General features: G+C 34.7%; 2 protein-coding genes and 1 long non-coding RNA gene across 6 annotated transcripts in view; 1 reads left to right on the top strand and 2 right to left on the bottom strand.

Annotated features, from left to right (window-relative positions):
* FHL5 (four and a half LIM domains 5) overlaps positions 1–696 on the bottom strand; it is a 46,585-nt gene extending 45,889 nt beyond the window's left edge. The window contains exon 1 of one of the 2 annotated variants that reach the window (XM_038554759.1): positions 526–696. The gene's annotated coding sequence lies outside the window, so the exon portion shown is untranslated. The remainder of the gene's footprint in view (positions 1–525) is intronic. The other variant, XM_038554758.1, reaches the window with a different exon arrangement.
* Positions 552–11,064, top strand: LOC100855573. 2 transcript variants are annotated; one of them, XR_005368036.1, is made up of 5 exons: positions 552–941; positions 1,424–1,489; positions 6,944–7,149; positions 10,282–10,432; positions 10,624–11,064. It is a non-coding gene; the product is annotated as an uncharacterized LOC100855573 (long non-coding RNA). The 2 variants fall into 2 exon arrangements; XR_005368035.1 differs by lacking the exon at positions 1,424–1,489 and having other exon boundaries at positions 571–941; positions 10,624–11,059.
* The window catches only part of UFL1 (UFM1 specific ligase 1), a 32,941-nt gene continuing 12,684 nt past the window's right edge, over positions 5,089–25,345 (bottom strand). For both annotated transcript variants that reach the window (XM_038554756.1, XM_038554757.1), the window contains 12 exons: positions 23,286–23,432; positions 21,425–21,600; positions 20,151–20,330; positions 18,292–18,412; positions 15,894–16,010; positions 12,292–12,409; positions 10,575–10,738; positions 10,364–10,494; positions 8,725–8,805; positions 8,353–8,438; positions 7,631–7,811; positions 5,089–7,031 (listed from right to left, as the gene is read on the bottom strand). In XM_038554756.1, the coding sequence (XP_038410684.1) occupies positions 6,813–7,031; positions 7,631–7,811; positions 8,353–8,438; positions 8,725–8,805; positions 10,364–10,494; positions 10,575–10,738; positions 12,292–12,409; positions 15,894–16,010; positions 18,292–18,412; positions 20,151–20,330; positions 21,425–21,600; positions 23,286–23,432 (1,721 nt within the window). In that variant the 3' untranslated portion in view covers positions 5,089–6,812. The remainder of the gene's footprint in view (positions 7,032–7,630; positions 7,812–8,352; positions 8,439–8,724; positions 8,806–10,363; positions 10,495–10,574; positions 10,739–12,291; positions 12,410–15,893; positions 16,011–18,291; positions 18,413–20,150; positions 20,331–21,424; positions 21,601–23,285; positions 23,433–25,345) is intronic.

Raw genomic sequence — 25,345 nt, 5'->3', positions numbered from 1 at the left:
TAAATGTCAAGTCCAAAAGGAACAGAATGGACCACCAGAGCTATCTGAGGGTCCCTCCCAATTGCAGCCTTTTCAGCTTTGCAGAAGGAAATAGGAGGGTGAGTGGGTTTCCTCCAAGTCTTGTGATATGCACATAGCTGACTCCTACTGGGCTGAAAAAGCACTCCTTGTCAATTTTTACTTTGAATTGTAACAAATTCTCTGCAGGATATCCTTAAAGGGAAATCCTGCCAAAATTAGTATTTGGAGTATCTGGATAAGCTCCAAAAAGTCTAAAATACAAAGTACATATACAGACAACTCATATACATGCTCAAATTTCCACTACCTAGGCTAAATTAAGGGCATATTTAAATTTTTAAAAAATTTCAAAAAGATGCTGTATTTTCTTTTTCCTTGATTAAAAAATATTTTTTGTTTTGTTTTCTGATAACTCTCTGAACCTATCTTTTAGGTTAGAAATGGTTGCAGTACAGAGTTTTCTGGTTGAACCATCTGGAAAGAGAGGAGGCCCCATGTTCTTACCTGCAGAATTTTTGGTAGCTTGAAAGAGAAGCCCTGGGTTGTGGCCCCTATCACTGCCTTCTTGGGAAGTTTGGGAACTTTGAGCCTTGGATTTGACTAGAATAACTCCAGGTATTTACCTGCTTCCTGAACCTGCATTGTGGACTCACCGTTACCTGCTTCTGCCTATTGCCCTATGAGCTGGCAACAATTGTTACGTCACGGCATGGCTGTGTGACTTCATTTAAGCAGAGACTTGGTCTTATGAAATCTTCAATTAAAAAAATAAAAAGGGGATAGAGATTTCGAGAGTTGGATCTAAAGAAATATTTGAATCTTGAACTAATCCAGAATACGTGGGTCAATTTGATCCATAAAGCAAATGACGTTGGCTCCTGGACTCTACTTGAGGCTGTCTCTTCGTTTTGTAAGATGAGGTGAGAGAAGAAATGTTCTGCCTTAAGTTCGTTTATTCCCAGACAAAAGCTGTTCTTATTCAAAGTGCTAATGGGAGTATATACTAATATTTTATGAGATCGAACTCAGGTATATACAATAGAAAATACCTTGAGTTAGGGAAATGCAAAACCGGTTGACTGTGTGCATTGCTCTTCACCTGAATTTGATGATTAAGATACGAAAAAAAAAAAAAAAACAAAAACTGGTGAGCAGCAACCACAGATTGATGCAGTGAAAAGGACACAAGTATGTTCAACTAGTAATAGATTCTGATCTTCATGATACTATTGCAGGCATTATTTTTATCCTTTCATAGGTGAGGAAGTGGAGTCCTGGAGATATAAAATTGCATATGTTCCCAGCTAATTATGGGGCCATTGCCCTCGTTTACGCCTGTGCTCCCTAAGAGGGTGATCTACATTCACTGATAAAACTTCTAATCCTCCTGTTTCCTCCTCAGACAGTTCCAGAGGTCTTCCACCTGGACCACTTCACCAAAAAGCTTCATGATGAAGTTCATCAAAAGGTCTTAATCGGCACTCTCAAGGGCACTGTCATTAAGCTTACCTGAAATTTCTCATTTCTGGATACGTCTGTTTCTTCTTTGAAATTTGCCCTTGGTTCACTAAGTTGCACTGATTTCCTCCTTGCGCTCACCATCCCGAGCCTCCTCTCCCTTTATTCATCTCACCCTTCCCCAGAGCTTCCTCCACAGTTGAGTGTGCCTCTCTGTGCACTGACCATTGCGTTCCTTAAGGAGACCATTAGTAATGATAGGACTCCCACACCTGTACTCTCAATCGTTATCACTAAGATCCCAGACCTATATCCGGTTGTCTGTTGGCCTTTGTCTTCAGGTCCTCGGGCACCTCAAACTGGAAAGTCCCTAACAAACCACCTTCTTCACCCCACTCCAAACCTGCTGGTCTGCTGGAGTTCCTCTCTCAGGGTATGACAGAGTCATCCAAGCCATCATCTTAGACTGTCCTCACTCATTCTCCACCAACCTCATTCATCCCCATCCCCAACTTCTGCTGGTGCTACTTCGTTAGACCTCCCTCAAATTTGTCATTGTCCCTGCATTCTGGTCCTCATATTTCTCACTTGGATTACTTTATCAGTCCTAAAATGATTGGTATCTGCCTCAGTTTGGTCCCCTTCTATCATTTTGTTACATGACACTGTAAAACAATATTTTAAAATATCAGTTTATCAAATTTATAATTTGATACATGCTTTTTGCAGAAAACCTGTAATAAGAATTGAAAAAATAAAGAAAACTTAAAATGACTTGCAATCTAAGAGACAGTCACAACCCAAATCTTAGCCCAAATCTCTTTAGAGTATTTTGTATGCACGCATAGAACTATACAACGAAATGTTTGTGTAAATGTATTTATGCAAATGTTTATACAGTATATTTAATTAGAAAACCAAGACCACATTAGATATAGTTCTGCATCCTCTTTCACTTAATATACTGTGAGTGACTTCCCAAATCAAACATTTTTAAAGTGGTTGTGAATAAAGGCTACAATATAATGAAACACATGAAATATATTCTGGAATAGTCCTCTTCTGTTTCCTTCAACATCAAAACTAACCCTGAGCGTTTATAATGTATGAATCACAAGGACTTAGATTTCCACAAGAAAGGGGGAAGGAGAAAAATACACAACACTCATTTTGAGCTAATTTCCATTGATTAGATATTAAACTACTATGTATTCTTACTTACCATGTGTCCTGCCTTCAAGCAATTATCCAATCTCTAAGTCTATGTAACAGAGTGAAGTTAAAGGTACATTTTAGGTGAATAGACAGGCTTAGTAGGAAAGCAATTTGATCAAGTGCTTTTTCTTCACGTTGAATGTCAAGGAACATGAAAGAAAACCCTTGGGACCTTTGTCTTAGCTTGGCTAGGCAGAGAAAGGGTTTTTTCTTTGGTGGACTAACCTCTGAATAAGCAAGAGTATTTCAGAGCCAAGAAGACCACCTCCCTTCTGTGCAAGACAGGTTGTCCATGCTCCTCTTCGATTACAGGCTGGGAAAAAAGATTTCCTCACATTAAGTTCACATTTTACCTTTCAGACAGGAGAGACACTGATTTCACAAATATTTTAAAGTTTTTGGTAAGTTGTCAAACTAACTTTGGGAATGGGTGGTTTTTCTAAATGACAAATCTAATTCCCTTCTTTTCCTGGTTAATGTAATTGTGAAAACGCTCCCCTTGTTTTCAGGAAAACGGCTAACGTTTTTCTTAGCGTACATATGAATTTCAGGATCTCTCTCATCTCTTAGCTTCATCTTATACTACTTCCCCAGACTGTTTTTCATATTTCTCATACTTAGGGTTTCCCAAATGTGTATTTCATATTAGTTCATGTCTTAGCACTTCCAGATCTCTTCTGTCCCAGAAACATCTGCCTGCTCTCCATTCCCCTATTTTCAGGAGGCTAGTCCTACTTTTCTTTCAGGACTCAGTTTAGGTCATCTCTAGCCAGTTTACTTCCCTCCCTGCTGTGCAAGACAGTTGACTTTCATTTCTTCCCCCACAGCAATCCCTGCTTACTTCTCTCAGAACCCTATTAGTTGTTGATCCTTGCCATCTCTTTGAAAACAAGGTGTAGGGGCAGCCCAGGTGGCTCAGCGGTTTAGCGCTGCCTTCTGCCCAGGTCATGATCCTGGAGACCTGGGATTGAGTCCCACATCGGGGTCCCTGCCTGGAGCCTGCTCCTCCCTTTGCCTCTCTTTCTATGTGTGTCTCTCATGAATGAATAAATAAAATCTTAAAAAAAAAAAAAAGGAAAACAAGGTGTATTTTTTATGATTTACATTTGTACTTTAGTACTTAGCAGTCAGACAGGATCCAGGAGATTGCTGAGCCAAGGATTTAAATTCACCAGGTCTCCCCTTTCTTTCATCACACCACAACATAATCCCTTCCTTCCTGGTTTTTAAACATGTGCCAAGGTTAAGTCCTACTACTAATCGCTGAAGAGAAATAGAGGTACAAATATAGGCAAGGCTGGTAAAATAAAACACAACACTGAGAACTTATAAAAATTTAATACATGTTTATAGTAATTATTCTTGTTTGGTGATGTAGATAGAATAAACATGGTTTTTGAAAGCTTGAAAGTCAAGGTTTCTTTTTTTTTGATGGTTTGGGATAAGTCTCTCTTGGTTTCTATTTATTTTTTGCTTAGTGCAGTCTTCAAGATAGAACAACTTGTGTGAATCCTTTGGCCATTTTAATGGCCACTTTAATAGTGGCCCGATTTCCATGGAAAATGTACATCCCAGAGTTTACCTATGTGTGTTTCTTTCATCTCCCATATACATTAAAGGCTTCACTGGTATTTGTCAAAGAAAGCAAATCTTCCTTTTGTCCCCACCCTCTACCCAACTCACAGGTTAGTTCTTGATAGGAAAAAGAAAAAACAAAATCCCATGTAGCCCTGGGTCAAGTAGCATTTCTGGGGAAGGAAGGAACTGTTTCTTCTCAATCTGTAGGCTGCACTAGCACTGTTGCACTTTGACCTCATCCTTGGTACTTTATGGTCTGACTAAAACATATTCTCTAAAAGGTTCAAGATGGTTCTATATTCAGGTTAAGCAACTTCCACACTTATTATTCCGATTCAATATCAATGTCTTTTCTGAAAATTCACTGTAATTTTGATAAGATATGCCACAGTTCACTGAATCCTTCTGAAGGCCAGAAGTGGGTTTCCCTGGACTCTTCAGAAACACATGGTCTGGAGATGGAACACATTATTCAATTATCTCTGTAGTATCTCCAACAGTAGAAACTAGCAGATAGCTGCACATTTCCTGAAATCCAGCTAACTGAAAATGATTTACTAAGGTGAAATGGTTCATGAAAGGCAAATGCTCAAAAGATGAGATATTGAGGACTATGGAACTATTTTTGTGTAAGAAAAATAAAATCTTTGAAAAATGTTCAGTATAAGAATTTTAAAATGTAAATATGTTACATATATGCACAATGCATTCTAGTAATTAAAATAATGGAAGCTTCAAAGTACTACAAAATTTAATAGAAAGAGGCAACTTTATTTTTAATAACATTCTTAAATCTGCCCAAGATCATAATAACCATTTAAGAATTTTCATTTTATTGAAATTAGAATTTTACATACAAAATCAGCTATATAACTTTATCTTCAAAAACGATAAAAACCGTTCTTATTTACTATGGAAAATATGAACCATTTTGATAAATGAAAAAAATTAATGTGAACAAGAGAGAATGGTTTTCTTTTCATTTGCTTGTTTCTCATATTTTTACTCCTACAAATTAAGAAAGTCAGAAAGATTTTATTTGCTTCGTTGTCTATGATCTAGTGTGACACAAATGTGGATTACTTTGGTATCTGCTGAAACATAGAGGATAAGGTTTTTAAAAGACTGAAAAAAACATGAGGTTCGTTGTTCAATATTTTGAAAGTTGAATAAAAACTAACGAGTTTGTGGTCGCAGAGAATTTGTCATTTTTCTTCCTTTGCCCATATGAAAATACATTAATAGAAAATTATCAATGGAAAAACATTTTTAAATTTATGTTATATTTCTATCAAGTTTAATAATAATGCTTAGTTAACAATTATATCAGTTTCTTTCATTCAGTATTAATACTTCGTCTGGAATTAGAGGTAGACTGATACTGGTATTCAAACATTTTGAAACAAGAGTTTTAAATGATGTATAAGGAATTACATAAAATAGTACTTTTCGTACTTGAGATTTAACTTACTATTATATTCAAAATAATTTTTTTGATATATAGTAAATTGTTGCTTAAAACTCATTTGCTTGAAATTATTACTCCAAGGAACTGTTACTTTTAACTACTAATAGTCTTCAGATAATAAGAAATCTATTTTCTCATAAGGGTTTTCATTTTTTGGGGAAAAAATGTTCCAATGACTTCAATGCACCTAGAGATCCTACCACAACAAAGAATTAGATGCCAGAGTGATTAGTGATATAAAATATAACATTTAGAAATGCAAATTGGGTTAAAGAAAAATACTTGTATCACATTTTTAGTTATTCTAATGTTAAAATGTGACTTATACCTCTTAAGAAGTAACTTTTATCATTCCTCTCACTCGCTAGCATCTTGTGTTAGAATAGACCACAACAGTGTGTGAGCCCCTCTGGTATTCTTCTGCACCTGCAAAGACAGTCCCTCAAACTGCCAACCACATAAAAGTCCACTCTTGTCAGGGAGATGGGAGGCTTTCTGCCAGAGCAAGAGTATAGTAATAAATTTTCTTTCTTTCTTTCTTTTTTTTTTTTTCAAATTTTTGTATTTTAGGTTTGAAGCATTCTTTTAATTTTAAAATCCACGATTTTTATTTCTGACATCAAAGGGTTTTCTTTCCTTTTTTAAAAAAACATGACCACATTTTAAGGTTCTGCCTAATATATATATAAATAATGTCACTTGAAATCTAACAACACAACGAATGAGTCCTTTTCTAGACATGACAGATATCAGAAAATTTATTCTTCATTCAGCATCTGAAAATAAAATAAGCCTGAAATGGTAATTTTTAGAATTATAATGTGAAAAAGAAATCTTCCATGGTTGAACCCAATTTACAAAACTTTCACATTTTTATAAGATTTACACTAAATACAACACTACTATTTAAACTGAATTATGTGTGTGTGTGTGTGTGTGTGTGTCTGTGTGTGTGTGTGTAGGGGGGGTGGTGACTGGGGAGAACCGAGGATTGTGAAGTATTTTTTGGTAACCAGTCACCTTAAACTTTGGAAAAAATTATTATTATTATGACAAAAGTAAATTATGATCATTATTCTTCTGTCACAGATGATTTCCTGGATTTGAGAATAAGGTCTTTAATGGATGAAGAAAGTTCTTGAAGCTCTTTACGAGTAGCATTGCTGATATCTTCTTGTTCTTTGTCTAATTCATCACTTATAGGATCATCTCCCTGTCCAGTCTTCTTATTCTGACTGACTAAATGCTTTACAACTAAACCTTGATACTTTACCAAAAGAGCATGCTGATCCTGTGGAAAGATAAAGGAGAAGAAACTTTAACAAACATCATTTAATTTTCTGTGGAACAAGTGGATTTGTTCACCAATACACAAAAAAAAATCTTCATTTTTACAAATCACTGGCCACGTAAGTAGAAAGCTAAATCCAGCAAGGTCCTTTGCTGGCAAGTGGTTTACAGGTTAGGGATGATAAAACATGAAAACAGATCATTTAAATGTAAACTGACTTAGCTAGGTTCTATCACCAGAGATTAAGTCAAAATGATTATGGAAGCTCAAAGAGCCAAATTATTTTTGGCTGAGAAATCTCTCAGAAGAATTTGTGCAGGGTAAGACTTTTTGAACTGGTCCTTGAAGGACAGGTTACATCTGCATAAGCTGCAATGAAAGACTTCTTTTTTACCATAGATCTTATAGAATCCCAAAAGATTCCTAAACTATGCTAAGTTTTTAAAGTCAATCTTCTGATTCACTGTTCACATTCTTGGAACAGGAAATCACATTAATATGTTTTGTGTCTTATTGTTCATAATGATTCATATCTACCCATTCAAAATATTCAGAATCTGAAAGCTTTAAAAGTTTCAAGTGCATGCAAAATGTAATACCTCTGGAATTTTACTATTAAGAAAAGCAATGATCTGTGGGACACATCTTCCAGGTGCATGGAGCATGCTGTGGGTTGAGAACTGAAACAGAAGGACTGCTGTGAGGTGCAGAATAAGAGCAGGGTCTTCTGTGACTTTTAGCTGCTCAACCAGTGCTTGTCGATGCTGGAACAGTATCTGCCTAAACAAAAATAAAATCACAAAAACACATTCTCATATTTTAACAAGCTCTCACCAATTTTAGTTCTTCCCTTCTGTATTCATTCTTAGCTTTTCTAGTTTAATTATCTAGCTCCATGAACATCTTAAGGGACATTTTAAATATGAAATATAGACCCACTTAACCCTAAATGGTGTGGATAAACTAATATGCTAGAAAATGATAGGAGAAAACTATATAGCAGGGATCTTCAAAGTGTACTTTTTATTTTGAGTTACTGGGGATCAAACAGAAGTGCACTGATGTAAGTAAGATGTCCTATGAAGAAGGTCTCAAAGCTAGTAGAAAGTTCCCAGGCTTGATCAACTATGGCATTAGGGGACCTTGCTACTTTATCAACATGGGCCAGAGGGGGACATCTACGCATTGAATTTGAATATGCTTGAAGGTTTGTAGCCATTTGGATACAAGAGTTCTCCGTGCAAGATTCAGATAGTCAAATTCCAACTTCATGTCACACATCTAAGAATTTATTAATCATATAAGATTAATTCAATGTTACCTTTCCCTTTTTTTGTCTCCCCTTTTCATCATTATATCACAAGCTTCTGCTGCAGAATCCAGACAAGAAAGAAAGTCTTCTATGCTCTGAAATAGTATTTAATGCCACGATTTACTTTTATTAACAGGCTGCCTAAAGAAATATAGTCATTTAATAATGTTTTATAATTTTACACCCCAAATACAATTTTTAAAGAGGTCATTTTGTCATTAAACTTGAAATTGTGATTTAGGACTAAAGAGGATAAAATGTTCCCAGCCTGTTCTCCCCTCATCTCTCAAAGAGATTTAGTTTACATTTATCCTGATAAAAATCTACTCAAAGACCACAAATTCTAGCCCGATTATCTAAACAGAATCAAACTTTACTTACCTTTTCATTCAGAGAGCTATGGAGTTTTGTGAGAGCTACTTTGGTTTCTTCTGATAATTTACTTAAAATTTTTTTTCTTACCTGTAAGGGGAAAAAATTCTTTTGGTATTATGACTTTGACATGTTGTAGATATAAGATTAAACAAAACAAAGTATATTTATTATTATAATAAGACACTGAATGGAACTTATCTTTGTTTTTTGAATTTTAGCTTTCAAACTAGGAACAAAAATATGTTAAAAACATTCTACAATCTGAGAGCTAGCTGATAGCCCGTCAGACAACCAGGCTAGATAAAGCCCTACTAGACCCTTTCTGGCCCAGCAGTGTTAAGAAGGGGTGGCGGTGGAGGGAATGGGGATAGACAAAACCATTCATCCTGTGGGAAAAAGAGAATTTGGGGTAAGAGGCTACTCTCTCTTTTCCATTGGGGTGGGAAGAGTGTTTCTCCCTAATGCCAGATGAGGGGGGGTTCCTACTCCTAAGTTTAAGAATGCCTATAATAAACTAGAGAACGTGCTCCATGGATGGCTACTTTTTATACTATATAGTATATGGTGTGTGGAATCTTTTCAGCACCCCTCTCCACATAGATGTGCCTCATGAAATTTGGTGGCATTCTTTACGAGAGTCTGATGGCCCTATCAAGTGTGAAATTTCTAGTGGAGGCCTAGTGGAATGGTTTGGCTAGTGGGCCCTGAACATTACAGTGAGTCTTGGAAGTCCGGGGAAACCTACTGACTCACTGTCACATGCCACACCGGTTCTTCTGTAGGCCCTGAAGGGCATGGGACAGGACCCCATGTATTTCCCACAGCAGAGATTGGTACAGAGGCAGGTTACATGGAATTATCCAGGCAGTTGGGAGATTCACTGCTCAAGGTGAAGAAGGAAGGGGGATAGTACTTTGCTAGGGCAGAAGAGAAAAATAAATGTATCTCTGTTTGGAGGTTTAAGGGGAGGTTCTAGCTATGAGGGGAAGCCACATGCTGAAAAACAGTCCCCAAAACAACCTACACCGCCTATGTGGCAACAGACACATCATGAGGTCACACGGCATTGGGCCTAGATCATAACTAGTGATATGCAGTCATTCCTATAAAACACTTCTGCCTCCTTCATTTTTCCTGAATCTCCAGCTTTAAGTGGAAATATAAGGATAGAGAAGAGAAGGAGGAGGTTAGGGACAGAACACATAACTGGGAGCCACAGCTATACCTCACATCTTGAAAAAGAAAGAAATGAACTTTGAATTTAAGATTAGCATTTTAACAAGTAAACTACAATTCATCTAAATATTAAAATGAGATGGGGTCACTACATTAAAATGACTGTAAAGTTATGAAATCTGGCCAGAACATGGTCAAGGGATCAGCAACTCAGCAGGAAAAGGGGATGTAACATGACAATGATTAGGAAAAAATAAAAATGTTGATTCCAAAGTAATTAAGCATCATTATTTTCAACAGACTGGTTATATTACCAATTTAAACTAAAAATCTGATGGATATTTTTCTTCTTAAAAACCCTTTCCTATATTTTATTCTTTCCTTTAGACTACTTCCAATGTGAGAAAATAAAATATGCTTTAGTTTCAAAACATAATACATCAAGAATGCAAGAAAATCACTATCATACTTCACTTGTAATAGCTGCAGGATCGTCTACTGCCATCATTAAATCCGAGGCTAAGAAGTTGAAAATGAGGTTAGTGATATCAGTACACACTGTCTTCAGCAAGTGCTTTGTAAGCGCAGCCTGTGTATCATCTGGAAAATAAAGTTGCTTTATTAAAATGAATGTCCAAGAACAACTATGAAAATCAATGAAAAAATAGTATTAAGTATACCTGTAAAGAACTTCACCCCTTTTTCAAACAGCCGTATATTATTGTACAGGTTTGAAACCTCTTCTTGCAAGTCCTTGATTGTGCGCTTTCTACCAGTTCCAGAGGCAGAAGTTGAAGACATGAACACTGAACGTACCACCTCGAGATAAGCTTTGTTAAGAGGTCTGTGCACAAGATAAATATATTTAGTGTAGTAAAACACACTGCGTTTATACATATAAGAAATTTTGCTTCTATGGAAATAAGCCTTAAGAAAAGACCTCTATACTTTTTAAACAAATAAGATGAATTTGGAGAATAACTCACAAGAATTTGTCTTCAATCCTAGGATTTATAACTTAAATGCATTATTTTTCTCAATTTTAAAGTACTCAAAATTATTGCACTAAAGACAGTAAGAACAGCAGTAACAGAAGTTTAATTCAAATTCAATTCAAAGTAGTTTTTAGAAGTTAGTTTGGAGAACAGACTATAAATCTGTTCCCCATCCTTAGGAATATTCCAATAAACTTTCAATTTCTGAAGTACTATAAAAGATATTAAAAACTTTTTTTTAGGGATCCCTGGGTGGCGCAGCGGTTTGGCGCCTGCCTTTGGCCCAGGGCGCGATCCTGGAGACCCGGGATCGAATCCCACGTCGGGCTCCCGGTGCATGGAGCCTGCTTCTCCCTCTGCCTGTGTCTCTGCCTCTCTCTCTCTCTCTCTGTGACTATCATAAATAAATAAAAATTGAAAAAAAAAAAAACAAACTTTTTTTTAAAACCTTTCATGCTCAACAACTTCAGAATAGATTGTTTTAAGTAATGGTAAATGGTTAGTAGTAACTATTCTACTTTTCAAATGTGAAAAATATGATTATGTACTGTATACATGCACAAAAAATATTCACTGAAATGAAAAACATCTCACTACAAAAGCTGTTTCTAAATTCAAAGTCAGATGCACTGGGTTCATGGATTACATTTATAGATGTTTACACACTGGAACTAACGAGGGAAAATCATGTTAGTTAGTAATGGTCAAGTTATTCACAATTTCTTTTACTTCTTTTTTATTTTTTTAAGATTTTATTTTTTTTTGAGAGAGAGGGAGAATGTGAGAGAGAGAGATCACAAGCGGTGGGGAGAGGCAGAGGGAGAAGCAGACTCCTCACTGATCCCAGGGCCCTGACATCATGATCTGAGCTGAAGGCAGACACTCAACCAACTGAGCCACCCAGGCGAGCCATAATTTTTTACTTCTGTATAATAATAATAAATTTAGCTTGGCTCAATTGCGAGCTACTGCTGTCTAAATTTATTCTTTGAAGGCAGTTTGTTAAATTATTTCTCCCTAAAAGTGTACTGTTTACTCTCTGTCAAATCTAGATAGAAACTGGTCTTTTCTTTCTTTTTAGCTGTTACCTTTCATGCTACGTCAGTGAGCATCCAGTGATGGGTGGTAGTGTTTTTCTCCTAACCAGGACTGCAACAGCAGTGATGGGAGGATGCCTTTACACTCTCACCTTTTATTTCCCACACTGCCTCGCCCAAAGCACTTAACATTTTGTTGAAGCGAACAGCCTTTATAGGCAAAGAAAAGCTGGAATTTGGTGGCTACATTAAATTCTAAGCTTTGAAGAGATCTGAAATTCTGTAATTCTATAATCTTTGTGAAAATTTTAGTTAATAACATTGAATTTCTATCATAAAACAGAAAAATACTTTTTTATACTTACTTTATTAAGAACTCAGCAAGTTCAGAAATACATTCCTCCGGGGCATCTTGTATGTGTTTTCTTAAAAAGTCTTCAATCTCATCCTGGAGCATGAAAGTGACCTCTGGCTTCTTCTTTCCTATAGTAGAAATGAGCAATGGGAAAAACAATGAAAACATAAAGCAACCTAAAAGCAAAGGAGGTTCATTAACATATTTACTAAGGTAGTAATTCATTCACAGCTTGCCATAAAGACTCTGATATTGCCAGTGTCAGATTGCAATAAGCAATGAAAACAATTTTTAAATTAAGATATATAAAGGTATTTCTTTTGAGTAATAATTTTCTAACTTTATTTAATGACTATTTACTGAGTTAATCAAAAAATAGTAAAGATGAATTAAACTTCTGTTTAATCATCCTTAACTTGGATGATGCAAATAAGTGGCAAACCAAAACAATCAGCTAGACGGAAAAAAAATCTTTTAAGAAAAAGATAACTTCTCTTTGTTGAACAATGTATACCGAGCAGAATTTCCTTCTTTATGAAAAAATAATTAGTAAAAATCAAATCATCCTTATAATTTACAAATCTTCAGAAAAAGATCTTCAGAAAAAAGATGGTAAAGTACATCTCCTGTAGAATTAACCTAAAAATTGTCTCTTGGGAAAGGCACAGATGAAAAAAAAAAAAGAAAAAAAAACCTCATAATTTTACACTTATAATTTATTTTTCCTCTCACAAAAATAATTCCATGCCGGGGACAATTTGTATGCAGCTACTGTAATGGAAATAATTGTTAAGTGTGGAAATGTCATGCCTTCTCACCAACTTGGATAAGCATGGGTTGCAGACAAAGAAAGCTAACAATATTTCCATTATTAATATGGTACAAATATAAAAGTGATTATTTCCAGCTAAATTTGGTTTTTGCAAAACCTTACAAATAAAAACTAATTAATAAAATAAAAAATAGCTCAAAAATCAATCTTCACTATGTGTCAAGATCTAAGCAGCTGACATTACAGCTTTAGAACAGATACTTTAGAAGAGATACACTATCCTTTCTTTTTGAGAGCTGCTATCCATTCCTGATCTTTCACATCACATAGTTTCTGCTTTCTCTGTTTACTTCCTGCATGTTTTACAAGTTATTAAATTATATTTCCATATAATTTAATCTTTCACACTGAGTTGATGCTGTATTTTAGCTGAGAACCTAATTATATCCCCCATTTCAGAGATTATAACACAACTCCTTTTCAAAAGCACTGAAATTATATTTTTTTAGGTAGAATGGTTTTACTATCTTTATAGCTCCTCTCCATAATTTGTGCACAAAAGAAGTATCATATGCCTCATTTAATGATTTCTTAAGGCTACAGATATTAGAGAAATATTTTATTAAATGCCTCTTCTCTCCCACCCCTAGTACATCTGGAGAATAGAAAAAGTCATTAATCAATGAAAAATTAAAACCAACACAGGACAGTCTTAATACTATTTAAAATAAGAACAGGGCCAGTAGTTTCTATGAAGATAGTTTTAATTAATTAATATTGTTTTATGCATGTTGAGAAGAGTAGCTATTTTTTACCTATCTTAGAATACTTTAAAAATCAATCTTAAGCAATTCTGCTATCACTAGTAGTAGTAGCACATTAATAGCTGAAGCCATGGCACCTGATATCTACACCTCCCAGCTCTAGCCCATATATAATGACATCTGTGGAAGGGGGGAAAAAATTCAAATTATCATCATTTCAAGTTTTCTTTTATTGGGGAAAAGGTAGAGGGAAGAATCATAGTTTCATTAAGTAAGTTTATTTAAAACACAAACATAAAAGAATCATAATTTTGCTTAGAAAAACTAACATGTCTCTTGCTAACTTAACAGTACCAAACACTAACAAGTCTCCAAAAAGGAAGATGCATATACTTAATTTTCCCCTTTACATAGAAGCAACCAATTACATGTTACCCTAAAACTTAAACATGCATAAAACAAATGTTTCCTACTTAGTCAGAAATTCACTTTTGGGATCCCTGGGTGGCGCAGCGGTTTGGCGCCTGCCTTTGGCCCAGGGCGCGATCCTGGAGACCCGGGATCGAATCCCACGTCAGGCTCCCGGTGCATGGAGCCTGCTTCTCCCTCTGCCTGTGTCTCTGCCTCTCTCTCTCTCTCTCTCTCTCTCTCTCTCTGTGACTATCCTAAATAAATAAAATATTAAAAAAAAAAAAAAAAAAAGAAATTCATTTTTTTTTTTTTTTAAATTTTTATTTATTTATGATAGTCACACACACAGAGAGAGAGAGAGAGGCAGAGACACAGGCAGAGGGAGAAGCAGGCTCCATGCACTGGGAGCCGGACGTGGGATTCGATCCCGGGTCTCCAGGATCGCGCCCTGGGCCAAAGGCAGGCGCCAAACCACTGCGCCACCCAGGGATCCCCAGAAATTCACTTTTTACAAAATATTGTAATTTGTTTTGTATGGCAGTGGGAAATCATAAAAATGACTATGCAAGTTGAAACTGTGCAAAGTGTTAATAAACAATGGAAAAATTTATGATTGTTCTGTGATCTTTTAAAAATGTGTGAAAACGCCGAAAACTCTTACTGTTGGTTATAAATGTAAAGGGAAATAAAAAAGAAAGCTAATAATAGTTTAGTAAACTATATAATTCAGCTCATTAGAAACACTGGGCAACAAAGTATTTTATTTCTTTGTAAAAAACTTATCAAAAACAGTCTGACTAGTGCTTGACTTCTTCTCATCCTGTAACTTACAAGACAGGGCAAGCATCTTTTCTATGCCTTGGTAAGTTGTCATACTCCTTTTTTAACTTGGGAACAGTTCACAGCATTTTATCCCTTGCCCTTCCAATGTTGTGAAACATCTCTGAGAATTCTTTAATATGAAGTTTCTGCCAACTTCACATCCTCTGAGACATTTTCATCCTTTCTGTCACAACCACTTTCCCAGCTGACGTCAGTAAGTGCATTTACCCAGTTCCTTGGGCTGCATACCCAGTCTCTTGAACAGTGGCAATGGCAACATTCCCACAGACAGCTAGTTCTTCTCTAACACCATTTATTTGTGATCCATATTTTGTTTCCAGTGTTATCACTTTTCATTTCTTTGCTGCATTTTCATCTTTGGTGGCCAATTCCCCTTTGATTATCCATTTTGTAAAATGTCATATGGATTCATTGATGGGAGGCAAGGAGGTAACATGACTACATGGTTTGTTGTCTGTGCATAAAGTGAAGAAGGGACACACAGTGATCAATCACTGACAAACTCTGAAGTATGTGATGCGACTGTCATGGCTCAATGATGCATGTGTATTATTTATGTGCTGATCAATGGATGGAGGAGCCAGCAGCAATGTCTGCACTTTATGCAATTACTCACAGTTACTCCACCCTAGTAATTAAAATACGAACCGTGTTGTTGGAAGGCAGCTGTCATCAACTCAACTATGGTAAATGAATTTGTGACCACTGAAACTGAGCAAAGAAAGGACTTCTTGTATAAGCTATATATCTAACTCTATGCATCTTAAGAAAATGTTTACAAAATCACACACATAAAAGGAAGAGTAAAACAAAGCTACACACCAGTGTGAGATGACTCATCATCACTATCCTCTTCTTTTCTTCCTTTCTTCTTGATTTTTTTCATTTTGTACTCTCTAGCATTGCCACCACCACCTCCTCTCACACTTCCACTGCCCTCTGGTGGAAAATGATATTCATTAGTATTACCTAACTAAACAACCATTTTTAGAAAATGGTGACACTATATTGTCATATTTAACTTTACAGCAGAATAATAAAAGCCAAATAAGTTTTAGCTGCTACTTAAGGTTGAAGGTTTTTTTTAAATTACAACAGAAGTTCTGTAATTCAGTCAATAAAAAAATTAATAAAATGTTAAATCTCTTGAATTTGAGCAACTCAGATAGCTTACCTGATCTAAATGCAGTCTCTTCTTCCTTCTGTAAGGATACCTCTTTTCTGTAACTCTCACTTTTTCTTGGCCAAATCCATTCCTTTACCACTTTTTCTACCTTCTCCAAAAGAAATGTGCCCTCCTTTGCTCATCTCTGTTATCACAGCCTCATTAATATCCCCTATTACAGTACTTCATAAGTTTAATTATCCCTAGTTTTGTCTTTTTGGTTGAAAGATAATTATTCATGTTTACAGGGGGACATCCTGAGTCTCCCACCATCCAGAGAGACAATGAAATTCTTGAGAACAGGGAGCATGTCTCACTAATGTTTATACCCTTAGGATTAAAGCAATGCTTGACACCTTAACATGTGCTCAATAAATGCTGCCCATGAATGTTAGATTGGATGAGTAGAAAAATACAGTTATCGATCACCTGTTAGCTAAATAAAGACTTAAAAAATACAAATTATGAGACAAACTAAAACACTAAGTAAAAGTAATGTTATTGAGATATTTCTCTGCTACTACATATTTAACATTTAAAGTATCTACTCAACAAAACAGAATAGTTATCTAATAATGGGATTGAAACACTGAAAAATATTAAAATTGTATTTCTTTTTAAAAGATTCATTTGTCAATAAAGTAAAATAACATACAGATCTTTTTCTAGATTCTAAGTACAATTCCTTTAAGTTTCCTCATGTCCTATAATTATATGAATTTATTTCCTTTGCTTTAATGAAAGAAAAATACAATTTTCAAAAGCACAAATCTAAGGTGAGTGTGCTTTTTACATTTGGCAATAAATTTCTTATAGGGAAGACTTTTCTATTTGACATTATTCCACGCACTATACCTAAACTATTGCAATATGATAGTACTATCCTTGAGATGATGACCAGATGACTCTGAATTTTTAGAAGGAAATAAAACAGACTAGCTATTCTGACATAAGTGCAACCAACTGATTAAGGTGAATTTATATCTTCAAATAATATGATAAAATATGCATGGCGGTGAATACTATTATGATTTATTGGAGCATAATTTTCCCAGAAAAATACAGAGAAATTTCAAAGTATCAAAATTGAAAGATTTTGTAGAAAAAGGTTTTTTTTTTTTTTTTTTGAAAAAGGTTTTTAAAGAGTAAAGAAACAGTCTCAAAGAAACAGGAGCAATTTCCCACAACAAATAAAAATGAAGTTTTTATAATAATCTTTAATATAGCTGTATTAATGAAACATGTTGAATATCTAATTTCCTTAACCCCGATTTAGAATAAACTTGCTTCTACTATAAAAAGTATGGAAAACATATGCTGATTTTCAAGTGCAAGTTACTAGTATACCAGTACTACCTGGAATAATTTTCAGTGACTCTTAATTAAAAAAATAAAAAAGAAAAGAAAAAGGGAAAGATCTTGGGAAATTCATTTATTCAATAAATATTTTATTTATAGAGCATCTATATATAGTACACCAACAAGTGCCTAAAGGACTATAGAAACAATAAACAAGATGGACAAGGTTTCCAAACAATAAAACACATGACACTGATAAAAACAATACAAAAAACTAGACGATAATATGATGGAGAGTGACCATGTCTATTCCAGGTGGTCAATAAAGCTTCTCTGAGGAACTGACATTCAAAGTTGAGCTCTGAATAACAGGAAGAAATTTGTAACCTGAAGTTCGAGAGAGAACATTCAGGTAGGAGTGACTAGTGCAAAGGCTTTTAGATAAACACAAACTTGCCAAATTTGAGAATTAAAAAAAAGTTAAAAGGCTACTGGGCTAGAACATAGATGGTGAGGGAGCAAACAATGGGAGATGGGCCAGGTCATGAAATGAACTTGGTTCTCACAAAATAAAAAAGAAGAAGTAATCACTAATATTTCCATTTTCATAAACAAAATTTATCAGAAAGATATGGTTAATATTAGCAGTTAAAGATGAATCAAACTTCAAAGGGCCTAATAAATACAGAGTTAGTTCACTGCAACAAGTAAAAAAACTTCATCTTTCAATCTTCTTTGTTAATAATAATTTATTACCTGTTGCTTTTCTCCTTCGTTCATCTTTTTTATCTTTTTTACTTGTATTAATGCTTTCTAAAATGGAGACTTGTTTCAGATCTTCTTCAGTGATTAAATGAACAGGATTATTTTTCATTTCCTGAAATAAAACATACTTTTCTTGGTAAGCAAAAATATTTGGCATTACAGAAAGCATAAATAGAAGTTATTTACATACTCAATTATTATTACTCATTCTGATTGTTCTTGTTTGATCTCATGCTAAGAAGAACTACAGAGCCTGATTCAACAGTTGCCAGTCTGAGACTATTTCTCCTTGCCAAAGATCAGTCTCTCCTCTTGCTGTTCTTGGCTTTTTGAATATGTGATCAGATAATGAAAAATCCTATCTGGTCTGTGAAAAACTGATCATATATCAGATGCAATCTTCTTCTGCTGATTTGGCTTTTTTTACCTCTGCTTAATAGGTGATCCTTGCTCTTTTTCTTTTTGAGGCTCCCAAATCCAGTGCCACTTGGATACCGGAGATTACTAGAAAGATTAACAAAATCTCCATCCTCCACCCTAACAGAACAACCATGTATGATGAGTTGCATACTTAATCATATGAAGTGTTTTTATTTCCTCTGGACTTAATCTTGATCTCAGCTTTTAAAAAATTTGTGTTAAGAATAATGAACTATTTCCATGTTCAGAAACTGTTTTTTCATCATGGGACAGGGTTCTAAATCTGTAGTGACAAAAGTACATTTTCATGTTAAAAATGGTATTTCCTTTTTGGTTTCCTGAAGAAAAAAATTAGAATGTTGACAGTTCAAACAATAAAATCTTTTTTTCCTGAAGTTATTTTTGTAGTTGGAGGGAGGAGAGCAAAGAAAGAAAAATTGATGACCATGTTTTTATTTTAGTGTAAATAAATAAAAATAATGTAGCCATTTAAGGACTTGGAGATATTATGTGCTAGACATTTTGTACATATCCCTCCTGTATTTAAATTTATATTTTAGAAAAGAGGCATCATCATCCTTTCTTTGAAGATGTAGAAATTGGAGGTCTATTTGTCCAAAGTCGAAGACAGTAAACAAGTTGAGACTGGCAGGTTTACTGTTATCAATCCTATGTACTTTTACTCGTCTCTGATGCTTAGCAGGCAAGATGTAGAAAATTGTCTTTCTTTTTAAAAACTATTAAAGAGCTTTAGACTAGAGATGAATACAAATTATTTATATAAGCTCTCATAGATTTATTAACAGTCTAAGATAAATGGACTTGTTCTCCCTATCCGTGACCAGGCTTTTTAAGTAGATGGCGCTGTTAACTAGAATCATGATTTGAATAGACATTAAAGCAGACCCCGCAGGACCTCGGCTTCTAAACAGTTTTATAGCACTTGCTCTGAGGGGCTAATCAATTTTTGATAGTAACAATTTTTCCTCTCAGTAAGTTATCCCATTTGTGCATCCCAAATAGGTAAAATTAGTAAGGCTCTACTATATTTAGTAAATATATAGTGTAGCGATTGATAGATGTACTGTGTATTCATACACAGAATCCACAGACAGCACTTCTGTGGATTTTAATGTTGGACCAATACCCTTAGGTGACTTAATTATGAAGTGTATGATTTCATTTATATGATTTTCATCTATAAAATTGGCTCCCTAAATTCAAACTTATATATCCTGATGGGAATGAAGAGGGGAAAAACAAATTGAGGAGGAGAAATAAAAAGAAATGATGTATTAAAGGGAAATGATGCATGAAACACAATGCTCATTTCTGGGTATATGCTGCTTACTCCATTTTTCAAAAGACGTCAGATCACTCTAACATGAAAATCCTGTTAAGATTAGTGGGGGAAAGGAAATCTGGCATACCTTTTCAGCTTTCTGGTGCATCAGTTCACTGAAGAGTTCAATACAGTTATTTATGAATTTTTCACTGACTACGACTGTGTCGCTAAAGACTACAGCTGATGCCTGCTTGCTGAATGCTCTCATCACCTGTTGAAGCAACATCCCAGCATCTTTGACTGATAACGAACTGGGTAAGAGAGGCTAGAATCAGAAACAAAATGAAAACAAATATAAATATAATATCATACAGATAAACCTTGATAACCTCCTAAATTATATTTCTGCTTTCATGACCACTTGAGCTCTGGAGTCATATACTCTACTTAGTCTCCCTAACATCTCTGCTTTTATGCCTAACAGGCATCTCAAATTTCACATGTCCAGAACAACAGCCGCCTACCCCCCAACCCTATCTCCCATCCACCCTTCGCCATTGTTCCCCCATTTCAATTAATGGTACTGTTCTCCACGCAGTTGATCAAGCCCCAAACCTACATGTCACACTCAGTTCCTTTCATAAACCCATGGGTAATCCACCATCAACTCCTGACAAATTTACCTCAAAACCAGATTTCTTCGTAGCTCTTTGACCTATCTGAAGTCATTATTTTCATGAACTATCTCTCCCGTAGGAAACTTGTGTGAGCACCACATTCCTAGCAAGTAAAATGGTTCCTGGCACACAGATGGTACTTAAATTTGTAGAATGAATAAATGAACACCTAAATCTGGAATCTCTGGAAATTTGTTTATCTAAAGCAAGTTAATTTTTTGCTTTATGAAGAGAGTCTGGGTCTTGACTAGTAGATAATGGATCGGCCTCTTGTTCCTTTCTCTTCACAGGCACTTATCTTTTTGGCATAATAAAGGCAGGTCATACTGAATATTGAAGCAAAACACTATCAGGGCTGAAGCAGCTCATATTAATGAATGGATAAGGAGTACACAACTGCTAAAAATGCCTGATGCCAGTAAAGTTATAAATGTCTGGATAAAATTGTGAGAAATCTCATCAATTTATGTATGGCAAGACTGATATGAGTGTTATATTATTTGCTTGAGATTTATAAAATTCTGGATGTTGACTATCCATATATAAAAGATCATTCTACCTCAGAAGCTATAAATTCTTTAAGCATAATTATGATTGTTTTTGCTATAACACTGACTGCTAGAATTTGGCTACGAAGCCAAGATTACCTTTATGTATCCTAACACTTAAAATAACTACATACTAGTGAGTATCAGTTCTCATTGGTTTAAAGCAAAATTAACAAGAAAAAGATAAAACATACTGCAATATCAACCCATGTTCCAGAGCTGATAGCTTCCTCTACTGATGCTTCCACCTGATCCACAAGTCCTTGACCAACACAAGCTGCTTTCAAAAACAAGAGTTGTGTTGTCTTATATCTTTTCTTTATATAGCTCACAGCATCTGGGATTCCAAGTCTGGACAAAGCATCAAATTCTAAAAATATATCACAAATAGAAATGGAATGGAATACATTGGAACAGAATTGTCAATCATTTACATCTTTTAGAAATCTTAGAAAAAATAATTTCTACCAACACCTATTCTCTGTGAATGCATCTTTCTTTCCTTTTTCTTTTTTCTTTCTTTTCTTTTCTTTTCTTTTCTTTCTCTTTTCTTTTTTCTTTTCTTCTTTTCCCTCTCTCCTCTCTCTTCTCTTCTTTCTCTTCTCTTCTCCTCTCTCTCTCTCTCTCTCTCTCTCTCTCCCCCTTCCTCCCTCCCTCCCTCTCCCTCCCTCCCTCTCTCTCTCTTTTTTTCTTTTAGAATAAGGCATAGAAATATACCACAGCCTATTCCTTGGTTAGGCAGCTACCTTCCCAGATTTTTATTACTAAACATAGCTGTAGAAAAATTAGTTCAGGGCAGCCTGGTTGGCTCAGTGGTTTAGTGCCGCCTTCAGCCCAGGGTGTGATCCTGGAGTCCTGGGACCCAGTCCCACATCGGGCTCCCTGTATGGAGCCTGCTTCTGCCTCTGCCTGTGTCTCTGCCTCTCTCTCTCTCTCTCTCTCTCTGTCTTTCCTCTCTCTCTCTCCTCTATCTCTCTCATGAATAAATAAATAAAACCTTTAAAAATAAACAAACAAAAATTGGAACTTATTTTGCTTACTATAGCTAATTAAAGGTATCAGACAACTTAGGACAAATTGTTTTACTGTTCAGTCTAATTTAAACTAGTAAGAGACGTAGCATATAAACAAAACTAAAAACAGAAAAAATACTTAAAAAATACTTAAATTTATAGCCATTAAAGTTACTGGAGATATCTATCGTCCTCTCTGTACCCAAATAAGCATATTTAAGAAAATTAATCATAATAAAGTTCTAATCCAAGTCCATGGTTGAAGAAACTGAAAAGTACATTAAAGAAAACCAAGCAAACATAAGGGCAGAGCCCAGTATTCTAGCATAGAATTAAATTGTTCGAACATTAGTGTTTTATAGGTTTATTTATTGAGAAAGCAACTGATCTCTTACATGATTTGACTTGGGTTATGAATGTGATCAATCTTACATATACATATGTAATATATAGAAGTATTATATATATGTATATATATATATATTTGTTAATTGTATTAATGGCTAAATTTAGTCAATCTACTTTATCCAAATGACAGAACCTCAGAAACAGAAGTCAGAATAGCTTCAGGGTTCTGAAGAAGTGGATGATTTTGTGACTGTACAACACAAATCTATGCTCTAAATTAAGATCAAAGTTATCAAGTCATCAATTATTACATGAAGAACTTTACATTGTAAAGCTGACAGCTAATAAAGTATTTCCAAGACTATGTAATGAATAATTGGGCAACTTATAAAATATAATAAATTACTTTTCATGAATTAATATAACTTGAAGTTGTAATAGTATCGTATCACTGGAAGGCTGGTAACAATACCAGCTTTTGGCTTTTCTATAACTGTTCTAAAAACTATGAAATTAAACTCAGTTCCAAAACCAACAAAACCCTGCAATTTGGTTACCTTTACACTCAGAGAGAACCATTAAAATTTGCTGGCAACAGTAAAGTATACGTATACGCCTTGGACTAATACAGTACTTTCTAAGAATGTGTGTAGTATTAGAAGTTTTAATTTTAAAGACAAAAAGAAATAGTTACCTAGATAGCCATTCTGTCTGAAAAAGGAATCCACCCAAGTACTCTGTGTTCTGGAGTAAATGTCAGGGACAAATACTGCTTTATCCTGTCTCCCACCAACCACAGTGCCTCGTAAACGTCCACTATTAACAAGTTCTTCAAGCACAGCTTAAAACAAAACCAAACAAATACAAATAAATCAGAGCCGGTGTAAATGTCAAGAAGTAAAATACTTTCACAATTTAGTTATTCTTACCCTTTAAAAAAGCTATTTAAAGTTTAAATTGCATAAATGAAGACATTGTATTTCAGACAAAACTTTCCTGCCATGTATGAGAGTACTCAGGTCATAAATTTAGGAAATTTTGGCAACTAGCTAAAGGTGCTGAACTTGTAACTCGAACTAGTTAATATTAACACTGATTTTTTAGTTTGAATAATTTTGGGAAAAAAATGCCATTATTTATCTTATGATATGTTTCAAAGTGGATAATTAAACACTTTGAGAATAGAGAGACCCAAGTACGAGTGTTACCAAGTTCAATTTTCTCTTATTTAGAAAACCAAAGACACCTGGATCACATTACAATCAACTATGTGAAATAAAGCCATTAAAATTTTTATAAGCTATTATATTTCTACTGTTTAAATTGCAACATATGTAAGAGAAGTATAATACTGTGGTTAAGAGGATGAATCTGGAACTAGACACCCTAAAAGTCCAAACCTCAACTCTTGTCTGTTACTTCCTCACTGACAAAAACTGGGTAAGTCATGTTACTTATGCATCCATTTTCTTAGCCATGAAATAGCGATAATAGTAACCGTCCCAAAGAATTGTTGTATTCAAGTAAAGTGCTTGGAATAGTACCTGGCATATAATAAGCACTCAGTAAATGTCAACTAAATACCACCACCACCACCACCACCACCACTACCACCACCACCACCACTACCATCATTATCATCAAAAGACTGATACCAGTATGAGAAATGGACAGTACTGCCATTAGCATAAAATATATGCTTTTTATTTAAACCACAACATTTAACTAAACATTTTATTGATTAAATATAAAACCCCCCTGAAAAGACAAAGCATATAGGAAGGAGTTATTTCTAAGCAACTCAGAAAGCAGTCAAAAGATGCCTGGCAAAGAAATGTTTATGAAAATCAGGCTTTTTCAGAAGTAAAAATTAGTTTACATGTGAGTTTCTGGATTTTGGTGCTGAATAAACTATGATACATTAGAAAAGTCTAGATTTTTCAACAGACTGCAACAATAATTTTAAATTTTGTGACTGTACAACACAAATCCATGCTCTAAATTAAGATCAAAGTTATCAAGTCATCAATTATTACTTGAAGAACTTTACACGATAATGAAATCCTACCAATCTCCAAGTAATAGATTCCAATATGTTACATTTTTAATTTTAAATGTCTTAAACAAAAAATTTAAATTTAACTCCATATTCTAAAAAATATAGTGAATTAAAACTAACTTTTGGTTTTATAAATGAATTTCTTTTCTAGTCTTCATTTTAATTCTATTTGCACAGGTATCTAAGCCAAAAGATTTAAGTCATTTAAAAAAAAATTATTCCAGCAAGACTTTAAAAATCCCCTCAAAACCTGATTAAGAGCTTCACAAACACATACATAATGTAGGTAATGAACCAAGACTATTTTGAAGATAATTACAATGCTGTCTGAATGCTAAAAAAAAATATCTTGACTGGTATTATCCTCTTTGTAAAAACTTATTTTTTTATATCTTAAAATATTTATTTATTTAGTGAGTAAGTAAGCTCTGTGCCCAATGTGGGGCTTGAACTTATGACCTTGAGATCAAGAGTTGCATGCTCCACTGACTGAGTCTGGCTGGCATCTCTAAAAATTTTTTAGACAAACACTATTTACGTTCATGTTAGAAAACATAACAAAAATCTAAGAAAAAAAGTGGATTATTCTTAATCCTAAAATTTTAAGTCTCTCTCTATAAATGTATATGCATAACAGTATTTTATACACACACACAATTTTTTTAATTCTACTCCTCTGAGGGTAGCCAACACTA

The sequence above is a fragment of the Canis lupus genome, chromosome 12, assembly GCF_011100685.1.
Source record: "Canis lupus familiaris isolate Mischka breed German Shepherd chromosome 12, alternate assembly UU_Cfam_GSD_1.0, whole genome shotgun sequence".
NCBI classification, from domain to species: Eukaryota; Metazoa; Chordata; class Mammalia; order Carnivora; family Canidae; genus Canis; species Canis lupus.
The sequence above is the reverse complement of the archived record's forward strand: the minus strand, read 5'-3'. Positions and strand labels throughout refer to the sequence as shown.